Below are 17,300 nucleotides of genomic sequence, written 5' to 3'. Positions count from 1 at the left end.
ATGCTTGTCAGAAAATAACATGAAATAAAGATCACTTTGGATCGAATAGTGAAGCCGTGAAGTCTTTGGTAATTTAAAACACCATTTGCATTGAGTATATATTTTGCTAAAACGTCGAGTACAGCACAACTACAATTTGGAGTACGTGTACAACTATAATTTTGGAGTACGTGCACATTTACATGCTTGGAGCAGCAAAGTAAGAGGATATTTTCCAGACCAAAGGTGCGTGCATATTTCAACTTATAAGATAATGTTGCTCCAAACAACAAAAGCGCTACGATTAATTCGCTGAGAGCACTAACCAGCCGAAATAGGGTAGTTTGAAATTCATCTCCAGTTAAATACATTTGTGGCGTTTAAATAAAACAACTTATCCCGAGTAAGGCCATCTTTAAAGCAATATTACAGTGCGTTTGCAAACAATATTTTAACGATTGACCACGGAATGCGGAAGTTTTCATGCATTGCTACAGCAAAAGGTCGCGAGAACACCAATAAGTAGCGTATTGTGGCTTTCCGATAAGCTGCTTCTAGTAGTCTGCATGCCTTGTAACTAAGCCGAAGTGTTAGTCTGGCGAATTGCCACTTGATTTAATATATTCACCTACTCATTAGTGTTGTGTTACATACATAAATACCTCAAGTGCAATTTTTAACAGGAAGCAGAAGTTTATTTAAGAACCTAATAACACTATGAGACAGTCAAAATCGGGATAGGATGAAACCAACGGGAAATGTTATATCAGTCAAAAACAAGTTATACGTGGCGTTTCGCTGGGTCACGTCTAGGAATCGAGATATATCGATTTGAAGTTAGTAACTATCATATAGGGGAAATTGTCACCTTTGGTGGTCTTTTTTTTTGACATAACTCGAGAACCACTAGTCCGATTTTGCTCAAACAAATTAAAAAAAAATTAAAAATTACAATTCCTTTAATCTGTTAATATAACGTTTTTTTTATATACTCAACAGTTTTGCCGGTAAAAATAAATGTATGAAGAAAAAAAAAATTATTTTTGCCTAAAAATTAAAATTATTATTTTTTTAATTCATAAAAAATCCAAAACGGAAAATAGTGTCACGTAAAGTCACATAACCTATGAACAAAATGAGACATACATCATGAAAATCAATGTATGCGTTTCGCTTTTATTCAAAATTAAGTAAAGGTATGAATTTCAAAAATTTGCTCGAGATATGCTCAAAATTCCTTGGAAAAAACATTGATGATGTCATGATTGTCAGAATTAAAAAAAAAAGTAATAAACAAAAGGTTATTTGATTTTTATGGTAGCGGTAACAAACTAAAAAACGGTCATAAATGTGCGTGGACAATTAAAAGGAAAAAAGGAAAGTGCACTTTTTTAATTATTTGGGTTTTTTCCGTTGGCTACCAGCATGATTTTTTTACACAAATTGCACCCACATTTATGAGTGGTCATGTTTTAGAACGTTTCGAAAAATTTAAAACGCACACGAATCAGGTATATAGCCACCCTTAAAAGATGCGCCAATTCATAAGTACCTCTCAGTAAAATATTGAAACTTACGTAGTATTTATAGGTGTTCATTGATCGATTTTTGTCATTCAACAAGTGTCTCCGAACGCGTAAAGTACGATTTTTTTAAAGTGACGAAAAAGTAATAAAAGTATAAAACAGAAATGAGTGCAAATTGTCCAGAAAATATCAATTTATTTTGTTACGTTTGTGGCAAAAGAGCTTTTTCAACAAATACTGCATTACTCACTGAGCAAGTGGAGCGCGCTTTTAAACTTTATTTAGATTTCGAAATAATTCGTNTCGTTTTGGTGTACCAATGATTTGTACTGATCCAGGAGAGCACAATTCCGACAACTGTTACGCTTGCGCAAACAAAATATGTGGAGTAAATCGTAAAGGCCTTAAACGAAGTGTTTACATATCTGTTAAAAGTGCACAAATACCTCTACCGCATTCGGATGAAATACCAATTCCACCGCTTCCAAGTCCTAACAGAGAAACTTCTTTTTCTATTGAAACAATGGATCAATCGGATTTCACCTATAAACCAACACCAGAAGCCGGCCCATCGAACAAAATAATTCCAATATCACAAGCAAGAATGGACAATATTGTTGCAGAATTAAACCTTTCTTAACGTGAAGCAGAAAAACTTGCCCAGCTTTTGAAAGAAGGCAACAATTTGGAGCCTAATGTCAAAGTCACCGGATATCGAAGACGACAATTGCTATTCCAACGGTACTACACACTCAACGAAGGGAACACATTTGTTTACTGCCACGATATAAAGGGACTGATGGAGGCGATGGCCATTAATTATATCGCAGCTGATTGGCGAATGTTCATCGATTCTTCGGAATCAAGCCTGAAAGTCGTTTTGCTACACAAATATAATAAAAAACCAACCATTCCCATTGGCTACAGCACAGACATGAGCAAAATATACGATTCCATGAAAATAATTTTGGATAAAGTTTGCTACACTGATCACATGTGGCGGATCAGTTGTGATCTGAAAGTCGTGGCGATGCTAAGAGGTCTCCAAGGAGGCTATACGAAAAACATGTGTTTCTTGTGTCTTTGGGATACCCGATTTAAAGGAAACCAATACGAAACGCATGACTGGCTTGCTCGAGATCCAACGGAGAAAGGACACAACTGCGTAAATGATCCACTGGTGCCAATGGAGAACGTCCGCATGCCCCCTCTCCATATCAAACTGGGAATCGTAAAAAATTTCATCAAGGCCATTGTGAAGCAACCGAAAATTCTTGATTGTTTGAAAAATATTTTCCCACCAATCAGCGAAGCAAAATTGAAGGAAGGTGTTCTGAATGGGCCGGATATACGAAAGCTCATGAAATCAAAGGAATTTAAAGGTGCTTTAGACGGTAATGATTACTTTGCGTGGAGGGCAGTGAAGAAAGTCATACGATATTTTTTGGGAAGTACGCGAGCACACAATTACCCCGCTCTTGTGACCAAGATGTTGCACTACTTCCAGAAAATTGGAGTGAATATGTCCCTCAAAATTCACTTCTTGCATCACCATCTCGAATACTTCAGCAAGCAGCTAGCCTCAGAGTCGGATGAACATGGCGAGCGCTTCCATCAAGTGGCAATGCCAATGGAAACGCGATATAAAGGCAAAAGGCTCGATTCGCTGGTGGCTGAAATTTGTTGGTGGTCGCAAAAGACGTACGATCCCGACAATGAAGATGAAGAAGAAGAATATACAATGGGAGTTTCCTCCGAGGGTAAGTCACAAAAATGAAGTTAACTGACTGATTAAAAACAATTGATTTTTTCCAGATGAAGACAGATCCTCATCCGATACAGACTCTGAACAAGTGGGCGAACCACCACGCAAGAAAGTAAAGGGCGCAAACAAACGAAAATAAGTTTTGCGTTCATCGATTTTTATAACCTATGTATCTATGTAATAACCTAATAATTACCTGTAATAATTTTTAATTTTACGTGTTAATAATAAATAATATATAATAAATATTATCCAAATTCATTGAAACATAAAATCAATATTCTTGTCAAAATGAGATACCTTCACTTAATTGTGAATAAAAGCGAAACGCGTCCATCGATTTTCATGATCTATGTCTCATTTTGCTTAAAGGTTATGTGACTTTGCGTGAAAGTAATACGACTTGCCTTTTTTCCGTTTTGGATTTTTTATGAATTTAAAAAATAAAAAAATTTAATATTTTAGGCAAAAAATATTTTTTTTCTTCATACATTTATTTTTACCGGCAAAACTGTTGATTATATAGAAAAACGTTATATGAACAGATTAAAGGAATTGTAATTTTTAATTTGTTTTTTAATATGTTTGAGCAAAATCGGACTAGTGGTTCTCGAGATATGTCAAAAAAAAGACCACCAAAGGTGACAATTTCCCCTATATGATAGTTACTAACTTCAAATCGATATATTTCGATTCCTAGACGTGACCCAGCGAAACGCCGGGACACGTATAACTTCTTTTTTACCGATATAACTTTCCCCGGTAGTTTGAACCCTTCCCAATCACTGACCCCTACCATTTGTCTCACAGTGTAATTAATCATAGGCAAACTTCTCTGTAACCTAATTATTCTATATGCATTCTATCTAAATATTCTAAGTCCCAAGAATTAATAAACTTCGACTAGATAAACTCGACCAAAAATATAGGTACATATTTTTACAAATAGCTTTTATTAGTTGTAGGATTTTATTAAATTTTTGACAATACTTCAACACGTAATTTATGAAGTTATTTTATTCGCTTTCAGCCCTTCCCAACATCGTCACAAATTGCTCCATTGCAAATCGCACTGAAGTGAGTGTCGACATACAATGCATCCCCGGCTATGACGGTGGACTGCCACAGATTTTTGTTCTCGAGATATTTTCTGCACGCACAGGACTTACAAGGTAATTAGAAATTATAAAATTTTTTATATTTTTTTTGAGTGGTTAAAACCATAATCGCTTGCTTCAGGAGGCAACCTCCTTTGCTCTTTGAAGAAACTGCTGTCAAAAGTAGATGCTCGCAAATGCAAAAACAAAATCATGAAAGTATGTGTATTTGTTCTTAAAAGTTAAAAAAAGCCTTATCCAAATCAGAAATCGGCAACTTGTTTTAACCTTCCATTTATTTGGCAGTGTTCACAAAATTTAAGATTTTTGTTCTTGTTATTTTCCTAAATATTTATGCCTAGGCCAAATCAAATTATGTGAACATTTTCATACATATTTAGTCGTAAAAGTACCCAACCCAAATGGATATGATAGAAATGATAATATAAAATTTTACGAGTTTTGTACATAAATGCCCACTTGTTTGTACGTATAAATAAACACATCAGGGTGGCCCAAATATGCTGGTGAAAAAAGTAAAGTCGCCCCCTACATAGTATTGTTCTATATCGAAAAAATGTATGCCTGTTTTTGTTTTTTTGTAAATAACAAAAAAATATTTAGGGATCACTCAAAGGGCTTAAAGTTTCTCATGTATATTATATGGGGAAAAAACTATTTTTCGTAGAAATGCTATAGAATTCTTTAAAATAATACTTTACGATCGGGAAACTCTGTTTCTCTTCCGATTGTGTATGAAACCATTTTTTAATTGTAACTGCTTTTTGTATAAAAAATAATTTATATTAAAAAATGTTTAAATTTTCAATAATGTATCGTTCTTTTAACTCTCCAGAGATGAAACAGAGTTTGCTGATTGGAAAACATAGACTTTCCCATAAAAAATTCATAGAAAATTTTGAACGCTTTGAGGGATCTCTTAATATTTTTTTTTGATTTCAAAAAGTAACAAAAGTACATATATTTTTTCTATATAGGGTCGAGAGCATTAAAATTCCGACTTTACTTTCTTTGGGTAATAATGTACATATGCTTGTGTTCGTACAATGATTCTACAGTTTATAAAACCATAATTATTTGATATGCTGAAAGGGTGAAGTCATATTTTTTGTATGGACGTTAGCTATGATGCATGTAAGTAAGTAATTGTGGAAATTTAGATCTTGTGATTTGTATATTAACATTAATATTGTTTGGATAGAACAGCTAAAGGCTGGAGTAAGGAAAAATGTACGGAAACTCCAGTGCCTGCAAAACAAAGTTCCCCATCTAATCCTATTATCTTTACATGATACGCTCTTGTTTCCCATTCAGGAAAGTGATATCACTCCTACTCACTTAGTTTTGTACTGACTTAAAAATTAGGAAGCTACTAGTATCCACACAATGGACTTAATACAGCAAACCTACTACAAGGGTGAAACGGTCGTACCATATAAAAATCACATGAAAAAACAAAGTATAATTTTATAGCTTCTAGATCGATAAAGGCGCTTCTTGGCCGATGAGGATGCCAAGACAAAATATAGCGCGCTGGAGAGACGCGGCACTTAGCTTCTCATACTGGTATCGACTGACTCAATGCTCAAGGACTGAATAAGGAACGCTGCTGTAGACACACTGGGTTTGCTATCGCCCTTTCTGTCTCTTTTTAAATCAACCATAAGAATGGAAAGAAAGAACTAGGCTTTGTTATTAATTTCCGTAAAATGCTTGCCAAGAATTAGTAAGCTGGTAATATCGGCTTCGGATAATTTTTCTACGTGGGGAAGAAAAAGTGGGCTAGGGGTTTCACTTTCTAAAAGTAAACTTGCCTTGTTTATTTATTTATTTAATTCATCAATTAGAGTACAACTCAAATAGATTACTAAAAATGTAAAAAGTAATAGTGAACAATAAAAATGCGTAAACATAGACCTACCATAAAATAGATAGACTAATTACAATTTAAAAAATGCATCCTGAGATTTAGTTTAGATTTAAAACACTCACGAGAATTTGAGAATACATTTAAATTTTTACAAACATGGTTAGTCTGCCTCAGACAACGGGTAAGCGGATCATTAAGCATGAAGTTGGTCTTGCAATAAGGTAAATAGAACATGTCGCTGAATCTGAGATCCCGAGCAGGACAATTGAAATGAATAAGCTCAAGCAAGAAGTGGCAATTGATGTGACTCGTGACTATGTCCCTAATAAACATTATCGAGGAAATTTGTCTACGCATTTGTAATGTCGGCAATGCCAGCATAAGGCACCTACTCTTATAATTAGGCATACTACAATTCCAATTCAGAGAGTGAATGGCATATCTAGTAAAGCGTTTCTGGACCTTCTCAATCCTTAAGGATGAACCCGAATAGAAAGGATCCCAAATGATGCTGCAATACTCAAGATTGGATCTTACAAATGCAAAATACGAGCTCTTGAGAGTGAAAAGGTCCCGGAATTCATTTTAATTTCTCATTAAGAAGCCGAGCATAGACCTGGACTGGGTTATCATCAAATCTATATGTTTAGAAAATGACATTTTCGAAGAAAAGATGACCCCCAGATCTTTCTTTTCATAAATTTTAGTGAGAGTGGCAGAGCCCAACCTATAATGATAGTCAATTGTCACTTTACGTCTACTGAAGGACATATACTGGCATTTACCAACGTTGAGAGGTAAGCAGTTAGCATCACACCATACTTGCAATCTGAGTAAGCCATCTTGAAGTTTAATGCAGTCGGACGTGATTTCAATGCGACTGTATATCTTCAAGTCATCTGCGTACATTAGACAACGAGATGTTAAGAAAACGTCGGGAATATCATTGACAAAGATCAAGAAAAGTAACGGTCCCAGGTGGCTGCCTTGTGGTACACCAGAAGTGGCTTTAATCGCATCTGATTTAGTGTTATTTATACGGTCGAATTGGGTCGNAAGTCCAATTGATTCCAGCTTTCCTAGTAGTGTTTTATGACTCACCTTATCAAAGGCTTTCGAGAAGTCGGTGAAAATGACATCGCATTGTTGACCGATCTCGAATTGTTTTAAAATAAAATTTGAAAATAAGGCCAAGTTTGAAGAAGTGGTTCTACCCTTAATGAATCCGTGCTGATAAGGCGATATGAGCCCAGAAATCTGGAAAACAATCTTATCATGGACAAGTTTTTCGAAAAGTTTTGGTATACTTGAAATTTTACAGATTGGACGATAATTTTGTATGTCCGACTTGCTCCCAGACTTATGAATAGGTATAATGAAGGGCCTTTTCCAATTATGTAGGAATTCCCCTAATGATAGGGATTTGTTAAAGATAATTGATAGAGGCAGGGCTAACGCTGAAGCGCAGTTCTTTAATAAAGTAGGAGGGAAACCGTCTTCTCCAGGATTTGGGTCATTTGGCAAATCCAAAAGGCCAGCTAGAACTTCTTCAGCTGAAAGCTGTAAGCCTTCAGGCACAAGTGTGCTGCTATGTAAGTTATTGACTGTTCCGGTTTCAGACTGAGGAACAAAAACAGAGCGGAAGAAGGAAGCAATCAGGTTACAAATTCCGCCTGGGTATATCAGGCACTGAAAGCAATACAACCCATTAAGGGTTGAATATTTAGTTTCGTTTAAAGCCACCACAAATATACGTTAAATGAAGGTAATGAAAATGTGGAAGCTGGCCGAATATAGTACATTAAGAACTTTACAACTATACCCCTTTTTTATTTCTTAATCAAAAACTATGTGTTTAGAGGTCGCTCAACGCGCTCAAAATGTTTTTTGTATTTAACTCTGTTTCTTTTCAGGAGACCTCCAATTATAATACTCAGTTGTTTATTTTGCCATTTTTTAATACAAACTACATTTTATGGTTCGCCCATTGCCTTTTTGAAAACATTTTTTGGGGCTAGCATGAATTTTCAGCCCTCTACTTGTATGATAAAACATAGCTATAGGTAGGGTTGCCAGATTTTGAAACGGAGAAAGGAGTGCATTTATATTTTCGATAGAAAAAAAGCCGTACATGACATAAAAAAGGAGTACAATTTTATTTTTATTTTTTTGTGCAATTTATTGTTACAAGTTACCGTTAATTAGGTACAAACAACCAAAGATATCTTAGAAATCTTTTTCAAAGCAACAATAAATGTGAAAAATAAATAACTATATGGGTTGGCTTTCCAATAGGAACGGTTGTTAAAGAGATGGTGATCGAAGGGGGAGTGGACGTGGCACCTTTTCCGACCTTTTTGGAGAGGGCATGAACCGCCATTAACAAAAATGTTACTCCGACCACCTAGGGCCCTGCGGGACCCCTTAGAAAAATTGCCAAAAGTCACAATTTTCACAGTCCACAGTATTTTTGCGTAGAATTCGGTTCTCAATGACCGGCCTTATTGGAAAGTTTCCCCAACTAAAAAACTAAAAACTACAAAAGAATTCCAGACTCTTCCTGAATGTATGACCATTTTTTTAATTTAATCCTTATAATTAATTTAATATTTTTCTGAATTTTATACCCGAGCGCCCTGCCCCTAAGGCTATGCTTACACCTTTTCACTATCACACTTAACTTTGTAGTGTTTGCCACAATATGAATGGCAAAGTACAGCGCGCAAAATAATAACTGTCGCACAGGTTTTTTGAAAAATAAAAGGGTTCTTTATACCCGAGCGCACTTGTGCACAAGTTGCCACCTGTTATAAAAGTTTCATTAAATTAATACGCGGAAACGACTGAATGGATTTGCATGAAATTTTGCAAGCAGATAGCTTATGACCTATAGTGGAAAATAGGTAAATTTTTTGGAAGAGTTGTCACCTGTTAAAAAAGTTTAATTAAATTAATACGCGGAAACGACTAAACGGATTTGCATGAAATATTGCACACAGATAGGTTATGACCTAGGTTAGAAAGTAGGCTACTTTTCTAAGAGTTACCACCTGTTAGAAATGTTTAATTTAATTAATACACGGAAATGAGTGAACTGATTTGCATGGAAGTTTTCACACAGATAGCTTTTGAGCTAGGTTGAAAAATAGGCTACTGTTTTTAAGAGTTACCACCTGTTAGAAATGTTTAATTTAATTAATACACGGAAATGAGTGAACTGATTTGCATGGAAGTTTTCACACAGATAGCTTATGAGCTAAGTTGAAAAATAGGCTACTGTTTTTAAGAGTTACCACCTGCTAAAAAAGTTTAATTAAATTAATACGCGTAAATGACTGAACTGATTTGCATGAAATTTTGCAAGCAGATAGCGTATGACCTACAGTGGAAAATAGGCTAATTTTTGGAATTAAATTAATACGCGTAAATGACTGAACTGATTTGCATGAAATTTTGCAAGCAGATAGCGTATGACCTACAGTGGAAAATAGGCTAATTTTTGGAATTAAATTAATACGCGTAAATGACTGAACTGATTTGCATGAAAGTTTGCACACAGATAGCTTATGACCTATGTTGGAAAATAGGCTACCTTTTTAAGAATTGCCACCTGTTTGAAAATGAAATTTTGTTCAAAGATGGTTTATGACCTGGATTGCAAAATAGGCTTTCCGATCAGAACGAAATTTAGTACACTTACTACGGATTTCGGAAAGATGGTCTTAGACTGAAAGTAAGTCCGATAACTCAAGGCCCCTCCCATACAAATTGGAATTTTCATATTACATACATATCTCTAGAAGTATTTGTGGGAGAGAACTGAAACTTAGTATAGTGATATGTATGTGAAATCAATGATGGCATTAATCGATTGATGTTTGAATCAGTTAGTTAATTCGATTAAATTCATTCTGATTACAGTTAATCATGATTAATTTTAATCTGACTAAACAGTTAATCGTAACCGCGATTAAGAAATTAATTTTTAATCGTTAACTCTTAATTTGATCAAGTAGGTTTGGTGATTAATTAAGTTATTTCCCTGTGCACACAAAGCAAGTTAATCCGGTATGGCTAAATCAGGTTTTCTCATCAATCTAAGCAATTTGGTGTGCATTTTCATTAAGATATATACCAACAAACGTTTTACAAACTAGGTTTGTAAAAGTTCCTAGTTTATGTATTATTAATAACAATAATTATAATTTTTTTATATTATGTGCTTTTTATAAGCGTAAAACACAAAATAATTTCTATAACTGGTGTTTGGTTTAAAACTCGGACAAACTAGATAAATTAATTAGATTTTATTTTTAATTGGATTAACGATTAATGTTTTAAACTAATTAAACCTAATCGCAGCTAGCGATTAACGATTAAAAAAATGTTATCATTAATCGTACAGTTGATTACGACTAATTAATGCTAATCGTCAAACGCGATTAACATTTTAATCGTTAAAGTTTACTCGTTAATCAGATTAACAGTTTGCCAACACTGTGTGAAATCATGTTCATATTCACGGAAAAAATGGACTTGTTTGAAAAGAGGCGTAGCACCTCCCATACTGACTGAAAGTTTCATATTGCATATCTCTTCAAATGTTTGGGGTAAAGCACTCAAGCTTGGAATGGAAATACATATGTATGTATGTATGTGAAACTAATACTATATAATACTATATATAAGAAAAAGGGGCGTGGCACTTCCAGTACAAATTTACTTTTTCTTGTCACATATCCCTAGAAGTGTTTGTGGAAGAATACTGGAACTTGGTATGGAGTTTTGTATACAAAATGTATCAATTGCTTATGGAAAAAATGTGAGCTATTAAAAGAGGAGGCATGTCGCCTCCCATACATATTAAAAACTTCTTAATACATATCTCTGGAAGGATAGAAAATCTCTCGAAGCATTTTAAATTTGTTATGGAGATTTATTTTATAAGTGCCGTACTGACAGAATAAATTTCATTAAATGGAAAAGGGAGAGCCGGGCTCGGCCTTGTAATCTAAAGCTGTCTTGAGGCATTTGCTACAGTAATGAGAAGTGGTATTTTATCAAAGCCAGATTACTAAATTTGAGATGGAAATATTAGAACCCGCCGTGGCACCTCCAAGAAGGTTACACGTTCACGCGCCGTATACCTGGAACCATTTTAAGGTAAACTTAGAGGGATTGATATCTTTCGTATGCCTAGCGCGCAGACGAGATTTTATAATTTCATAGTTTTAAACGGCCTAAATACCTTAACTCGCTTAAAAAATAACGAGCTATAACTAAATGGGCACAGAAATAAAATCTAACATCATTAAATTATTTTTCATTTTTGTATAAAACCGCGGGGTGAAACCCGCGGGTATAAGCTAGTGTATACATAAATGCTCAGAATGAATAGAGAAATCGATTAAGCCATGTCTGTCTGTCCGTCCGTTCGTGTACACGATAACTCGAGCAAAAAGATATCTTAACGAAATTTGGTATGTAGGTTTCCGTTAATCCAAGGTAGGTTAGTATTGAAAAGGGGCGAAATCGGACTTTAACCACGCCCACTTCCCATATAACGGTAATTTCCAGAAATACGAAGACTGCGATATTTTAGTAACTACTAAAGATAATTCACTCAAAATTGATATTTACAATAATTTTCAGACGAAAAATAAGAATATTATAAATTTTTGGAAAATGGGCGTAGCCACGCCCACTTATAGTTACATGTGTAAATCTTGGTAGCCGCGGCACCCATTTCTTCCAAACTTGGCACAGTTGTTGCCCGTGATACAGCATACTAAATGGCCGAAAATTTTAAAAATCGGACAATAACCACGCCCACATCCCATATAACGATAATTTTTAATTTTATTAATTGGTTTTAAAATTTTAATCCTGATTTGCATTTGCCAGCTTTGGGAGATAAGTACATGCGGCACGATCCTCTTTTTCAGGTGTATTTTTTCTTAGATTTTGTATAAAAAAAGAAAAAAAAACTGTATAGGGTTGGTCGAATGAATGCCCTCCTAGCCTTCAGTTTCGAGGCTTTTCGATTGCGGAGTATGAGGCCTTATGTTGGACAAAAGACGGAGTATAAAGGACCCAAATGGGGGAAATTANCCAGTTTCGAGTCTTTTCGATTGCTGAGTATGAGGCCTTATGTTGGACAAAAGACGGAGTATAAAGGACCCAAATGGGGGAAATTAGCCTATGGTTACAGAAGATATGTAATAAAGTAACCGACGAAGACTTGCGCTTTTCTCCCAAAGTGTTTACTGCCGGTAAACCCAAATGAAGGTTAAAATTTAAAAACAAATTAATAAAATTGAAGTAAAATCTGTGGATAATTCACAATAAACTACTTTTTCGCAAAATCTATAAAGGCCCCTTACAGTGCAACAGATATTATTTTACACCCTGTATATGATAAAATATTACTAGCTGTAAAAAGGAGTACAAAAGAAGTACAAAGCTAATAAAGGAGTACATTTCCAGATATTTTTTTTGGGAGTACAAGGGAGAACATTTCAATAAAAAGGAGAACGTTTACTTCCAAAAGCAGTACGTCTGGCAACCCTAGCTATAGGTACAGCGTTAAAATATACCACTTATGTTAATGGGTAGGTTAAATAATTTGATCTCAGCAAACGCAGTTTTTTATGTAAATCCATGCCCTTTTTTATTCATTGGGAGAATTTTTCGACTCTCCCTCGTAAAGGGGCATTTGCTGCTTTTATTTTTCTGTCACATTTTAGAGTTTGATTGGTGTTCAAGCATTATTTTCTTTTACAATAGAATCGCTGTCCCAGATCTCTTGATTTTTTTGTACTTTTTGGTTTTCCGGCAGATATATTTGCATGTTCAGAACGAAATGCTCTAAAAGATCGCTAAAGACTTTCTTATTTCAATTACACACACATTCTCTTTTGAAGTTGTGTAATTAAAAATATTTGTATATCTTCAAAGACCTCTAAAATCGCGAAATCTGTATAGGTAAAGATACTTTTTAGCCTAAGCAAAAAAAAAGACTAACGTTTTCTGTCTAATTTATATGAAAATATTTGCATACACACACATATATGAACATGTATACGCATAACTCGTAGAGCTACTAGACTTTCGCCCCTAGAGCAAAAACACGTTATTATACGAAAATATTTATGTTCTATTTTGCATGAATGCATTAGACGAATATGTATTTTTTATTTGGACCCTAAGCAAAATTTTTGACATTGCTCATATACATATGAACACACATAAATATATAGTATCTACTACATACTTATGTACACACGTATGTACGTATGAATGTATTTTTGCAAAAGGGACTCAGTATTCGAGCCTATTCAAGCTGATGCGTTAGAATCACCGTTCATTTGGCTTTAGAAACGCTACTACACTCTGTAGGTCCTTTTAATGGTTTGCTTACGGCTTTGCCGCCTGAATTCGTTGAGGCTGTGCAAAGCCAAAATACAATAATCAAATTCAAATTGAGGTCATGATTGAAAAGACATTAAGGGAACCTGGGTTGACTGGCTGCCACGCAGAATGGGTTGGTTAGCTGAGTCCCCATTTGTTAGATTCGTTGTTCATGTAAGCTCGTTCTAGCGCAATTGCTTGACGTTTATATACATATGTACATATATGTATATGTATGTATTCATACATACATGAGAATTCTACAGGTTTATTCTCTATAAATGCAAATGCATGCAGGGGTATAATGTACACAAGTGAAGGTACATATGTGCATATGTACAGTGTAACCTCTTCTAACGGACACATCTGCACGGGCTCTTCCCTTGGGCGGAAATTTTTTCCTATACCAAGTTTTAGGCATAATTTAAGGAACAAATCAGCCTTACTTAAGCAGACTCCCTCTTGGTCGGCCCCGGATGGGAATTTTTTACAAAATTGATTCAAACCTCGATTCCAGGCAGGTGAACTTCTTATCACGGGACATAAAGGTTGTTTTACAAGCAAATCAAAACCAAATAAGAGCACGAAGGTATAAAACAATTCAATGAAATGCAAATTTGATACATCCATACATACCACATGAAAAAGAGCACTTCTTGGATTAAATGTTTTTCATGCACATATTTCATTTGCTTTGCTCAAGCTTTACGTTCACTCATAGTGTAAATAATATTCGTTTAAGTATGCAAATGAAACACTATTAAAAATATACCCAAATTTTGGTTTGAACTACATATGTGTCTGCATAAATAAAGATCTTTTATTTAAATTCAAAAATTTTAAAATAAGCTACCCCCTCTCTTTTGGGATGTCAAAAGTTGACTTACGGTTTGTGTCCTCCCAAAGGAGGTTTCACCGTATATATTCGGGATATTTACTTTTTTTCTCATAAATGTATAGCTTCATTCATTCATAAACTTCCCCATTTGCGTATTTTTCTTTTGAATATTTTCATTTAAATGGAGATTCGATTATACAGTAGGTACTTATGTACATACATTCGCAATTTCTATTTCATTAAACATGTAAAAGCATCGAGTTTTGTGCTAAGTAATAATAAATTCTTACATACATAAGTACTTATTTGCAGATGTTCGATATTTTTGTTTTTAATCATAACTACCTTAAAAAAGATTAAGCATTTTATTGTATATTAAACTACCAAAAATTGGTGGAAGTGAACCCAAAAATTATAAGAAAAATATTACTTATGGTGGTAAAAAGAAATTGAAATATCTCCAATTTCAATAATATAAATAGAACACAGACATTGTTTTTTTCACGTAATGAGTATTCTATTATCACAGGTGGGACATTTGTACAGTAAAATGTTTTTTTGTAAAATGCGGGCCACGTACCAATTTTTATACGAAACGTAGATTTTTCAGAGAGGGCGACTACCTTTCACTTGGTTTCTTAAAGCTGAAGTTGGAGAAGGTAATAAGAGCCTGCAGAACTGAACCGCTGAGGAAAATTTTTTTACATCGACATCATTCGTAAAAATAACCCCGAAGTCTGTTCTGCCTTTTCAAAGTTGGATAAGTAAGGCAAACGAATGGGTCTGGTGGTCAACTAGGAAAATACCAAGTATCATATGTCCTCAAAAAAATAGTCAACACATTCGAGCCTTGTCAGCATTGAAATCCAACGCAGAATCACTCTTGCCAACAAATGCTACTTTGGACTGAGTAGGCAATTCAGGAGTAAAGTCCTCTCTCGACGTACGAAAGCCACGCTCTATAAGTCACTCATCATGCCCGTGCTGGTATATGGCGCAGATGCATGGACAATGACAACATCCGATGCGGCGGCTCTTGGAGTGTTTAAGACAAAGATTTTGCGGAAGATTTGCGGGCCTTTACGCGTTGGCAACGGCGAGTACCGCAGACGATGGAACGATGAGCTGTATGAGCTTTACAACGATAAGGACATAGTGCAGCGAATTAAAATACAGCGGCTCCGCTGGCTTGGTCATGTCGTTCGAATGGACACCGACGCTCCAGCTCTGAAAGTATTCAACTCGGAACCCGCTGGTGGTAGCAGAGGAAGAGGGAGGTCCCCACTGCGATGGAAGATCAGGTGGAGAAGGACTTGGCTTCACTTGGCGTTTCCAATTGGCGTCAGTTGGCACAGAGGAGAAACGACTGGCGTGCTTTGCTGAACTCGGCCAAAATCGCTTAGGCAGTTACAGCGCCAAAAAAGAAGAAAAAGTAAGCACGTAGAAAAACAAAATTGTGCAAAGCTTATTGTGTTCTACGGGGTGCACATCGCGGAATGTATTCGTCATAGCTTATGACAGCAACTTTCCCATGTAAATGGTTAATTTATTTCCCTGTACACAGCGAAGAAGGCTCTGAAAATTCTGTCCGCTGGGCAATCGTTTAAGAGATGCTTGAGATTACGTTATCGTAACAGGGACAAGGCAGGACAGTGTCCTGTTCTTACACCCGCGGTAGATATAATTAGGGGGAAGCATTTACGCCTTCATGTATTTCCATTGAAGGTCAAAGAGAGCTAAAGACTCGGATCTGTTTTCATTAATTCGGAGCCCACATGATGTTGTCTTGTTCAATAAAAATGGATCTGGGCTATAGTTATGTATGTATGTAGATTGCTTGGCAGCATTTGGAGCAGAATTGAATAGTTATAGATTAGTTCCCTTCAGTATCAATGCTGTTTACAGGAATATTTCTGTGTCCACGAACCCAGATTACATTCTTTGGTATTGTTACGGAGTATTCTATTACAGTTGAGTAGCCGCTTTTATATCTCTTACTTCAGAATACGCTACAGTACCCCGTTTAACGCAGTTTTATGTTTAGAAGTATAGGCTTGTTCGAGTTGCAATCACAACCGCATTGTTGCGCGAATTATTAAAGTATCACGTTCTGTTTGAATTTTTAGCAATGTATTATCAGTTGGGCAGTTGCAACAATGTTGGCATTTTTCATCAGTGCGACAGTAATGGCGCTGTTATTACGTGCCTCGCACAACCCCAATTTATTCTGAATGGATGTTGCTGCCGCCATTACTGTTTAGCACAGACTGGAGTTTGTCGCAGAAGGACCGAGATAGCTTTAGGAGTTTTGCAGGTATTGGAAGGAAGGCCTTAGAGATTCCATTATTCTTTTGGACGTGTTTTGGCCAGCGTACGTCGCCGTACATGACAATGGAAAATTTTGTATCATATTACCGTAATTCACAACATGAAGGTGCCGAGGCAATGCTGCCAGCTACTCTGATACGGGGCACATTTAGCAAATTTGACTTTTTTCAATCAACTTTAAAGAAAGTTACCCGCATTATCATCTGAAGAAATGTTTTCATAATTTATTTTCAACTCATAAGCGATTAACTCACTCCTATATATTTTTCGATTCTTTAAATATCTTTTTATATAAGTATGTGGCTTCAAAAACTGCCGGAGCTACCTTGGTCTCTCCAATATAGTATACATAACGAATACTTTTACGGTATTTTGATTTCTAAAATAAGGTCACCGTATCTATGGGTAAATTTGTTTTTGAAATAAAGAAATTTCGCGCAGATTTTATATGAAAGAAAACGTGTAG

General features: G+C 35.5%; 2 protein-coding genes across 6 annotated transcripts in view; both read left to right on the top strand.

Annotated features, from left to right (window-relative positions):
* Nucleotides 1-17,300, top strand: part of side-II (sidestep II transmembrane protein) — a 252,789-nt gene that overhangs the window by 203,895 nt on the left and 31,594 nt on the right. For all 4 annotated transcript variants that reach the window (XM_017637696.1, XM_017637711.1, XM_017637704.1 and 1 more), the window contains exon 15: nucleotides 4,301-4,442. In XM_017637696.1, coding sequence (XP_017493185.1) covers nucleotides 4,301-4,442 — 142 coding nt within the window. The remainder of the gene's footprint in view (nucleotides 1-4,300; nucleotides 4,443-17,300) is intronic.
* LOC108381298 (uncharacterized) lies at nucleotides 1,927-3,466 on the top strand. 2 transcript variants are annotated; one of them, XM_017637728.1, is made up of 4 exons: nucleotides 1,927-1,961; nucleotides 2,010-2,031; nucleotides 3,052-3,265; nucleotides 3,321-3,466. In XM_017637728.1, the coding sequence occupies exons 2-4, from the start codon at nucleotides 2,029-2,031 to the stop codon at nucleotides 3,407-3,409; spliced, it is 306 nt and encodes a 101-aa protein (XP_017493217.1). In that variant the 5' UTR covers nucleotides 1,927-1,961; nucleotides 2,010-2,028; the 3' UTR covers nucleotides 3,410-3,466. The 2 variants fall into 2 exon arrangements, with proteins under 2 accessions (XP_017493217.1, XP_017493209.1); XM_017637720.1 differs by lacking the exons at nucleotides 1,927-1,961; nucleotides 2,010-2,031 and having other exon boundaries at nucleotides 2,450-3,265.

This window comes from Rhagoletis zephyria, unplaced genomic scaffold (assembly GCF_001687245.7).
Source record: "Rhagoletis zephyria isolate East Lansing unplaced genomic scaffold, Rhagoletis_zephyria_1.1 Rzeph_scaffold_00134, whole genome shotgun sequence".
Classification (NCBI taxonomy): domain Eukaryota; kingdom Metazoa; phylum Arthropoda; class Insecta; order Diptera; family Tephritidae; genus Rhagoletis; species Rhagoletis zephyria.
Note: the sequence above shows the minus strand (reverse complement) of the source record. Positions and strands in the feature narration are given on the sequence as shown.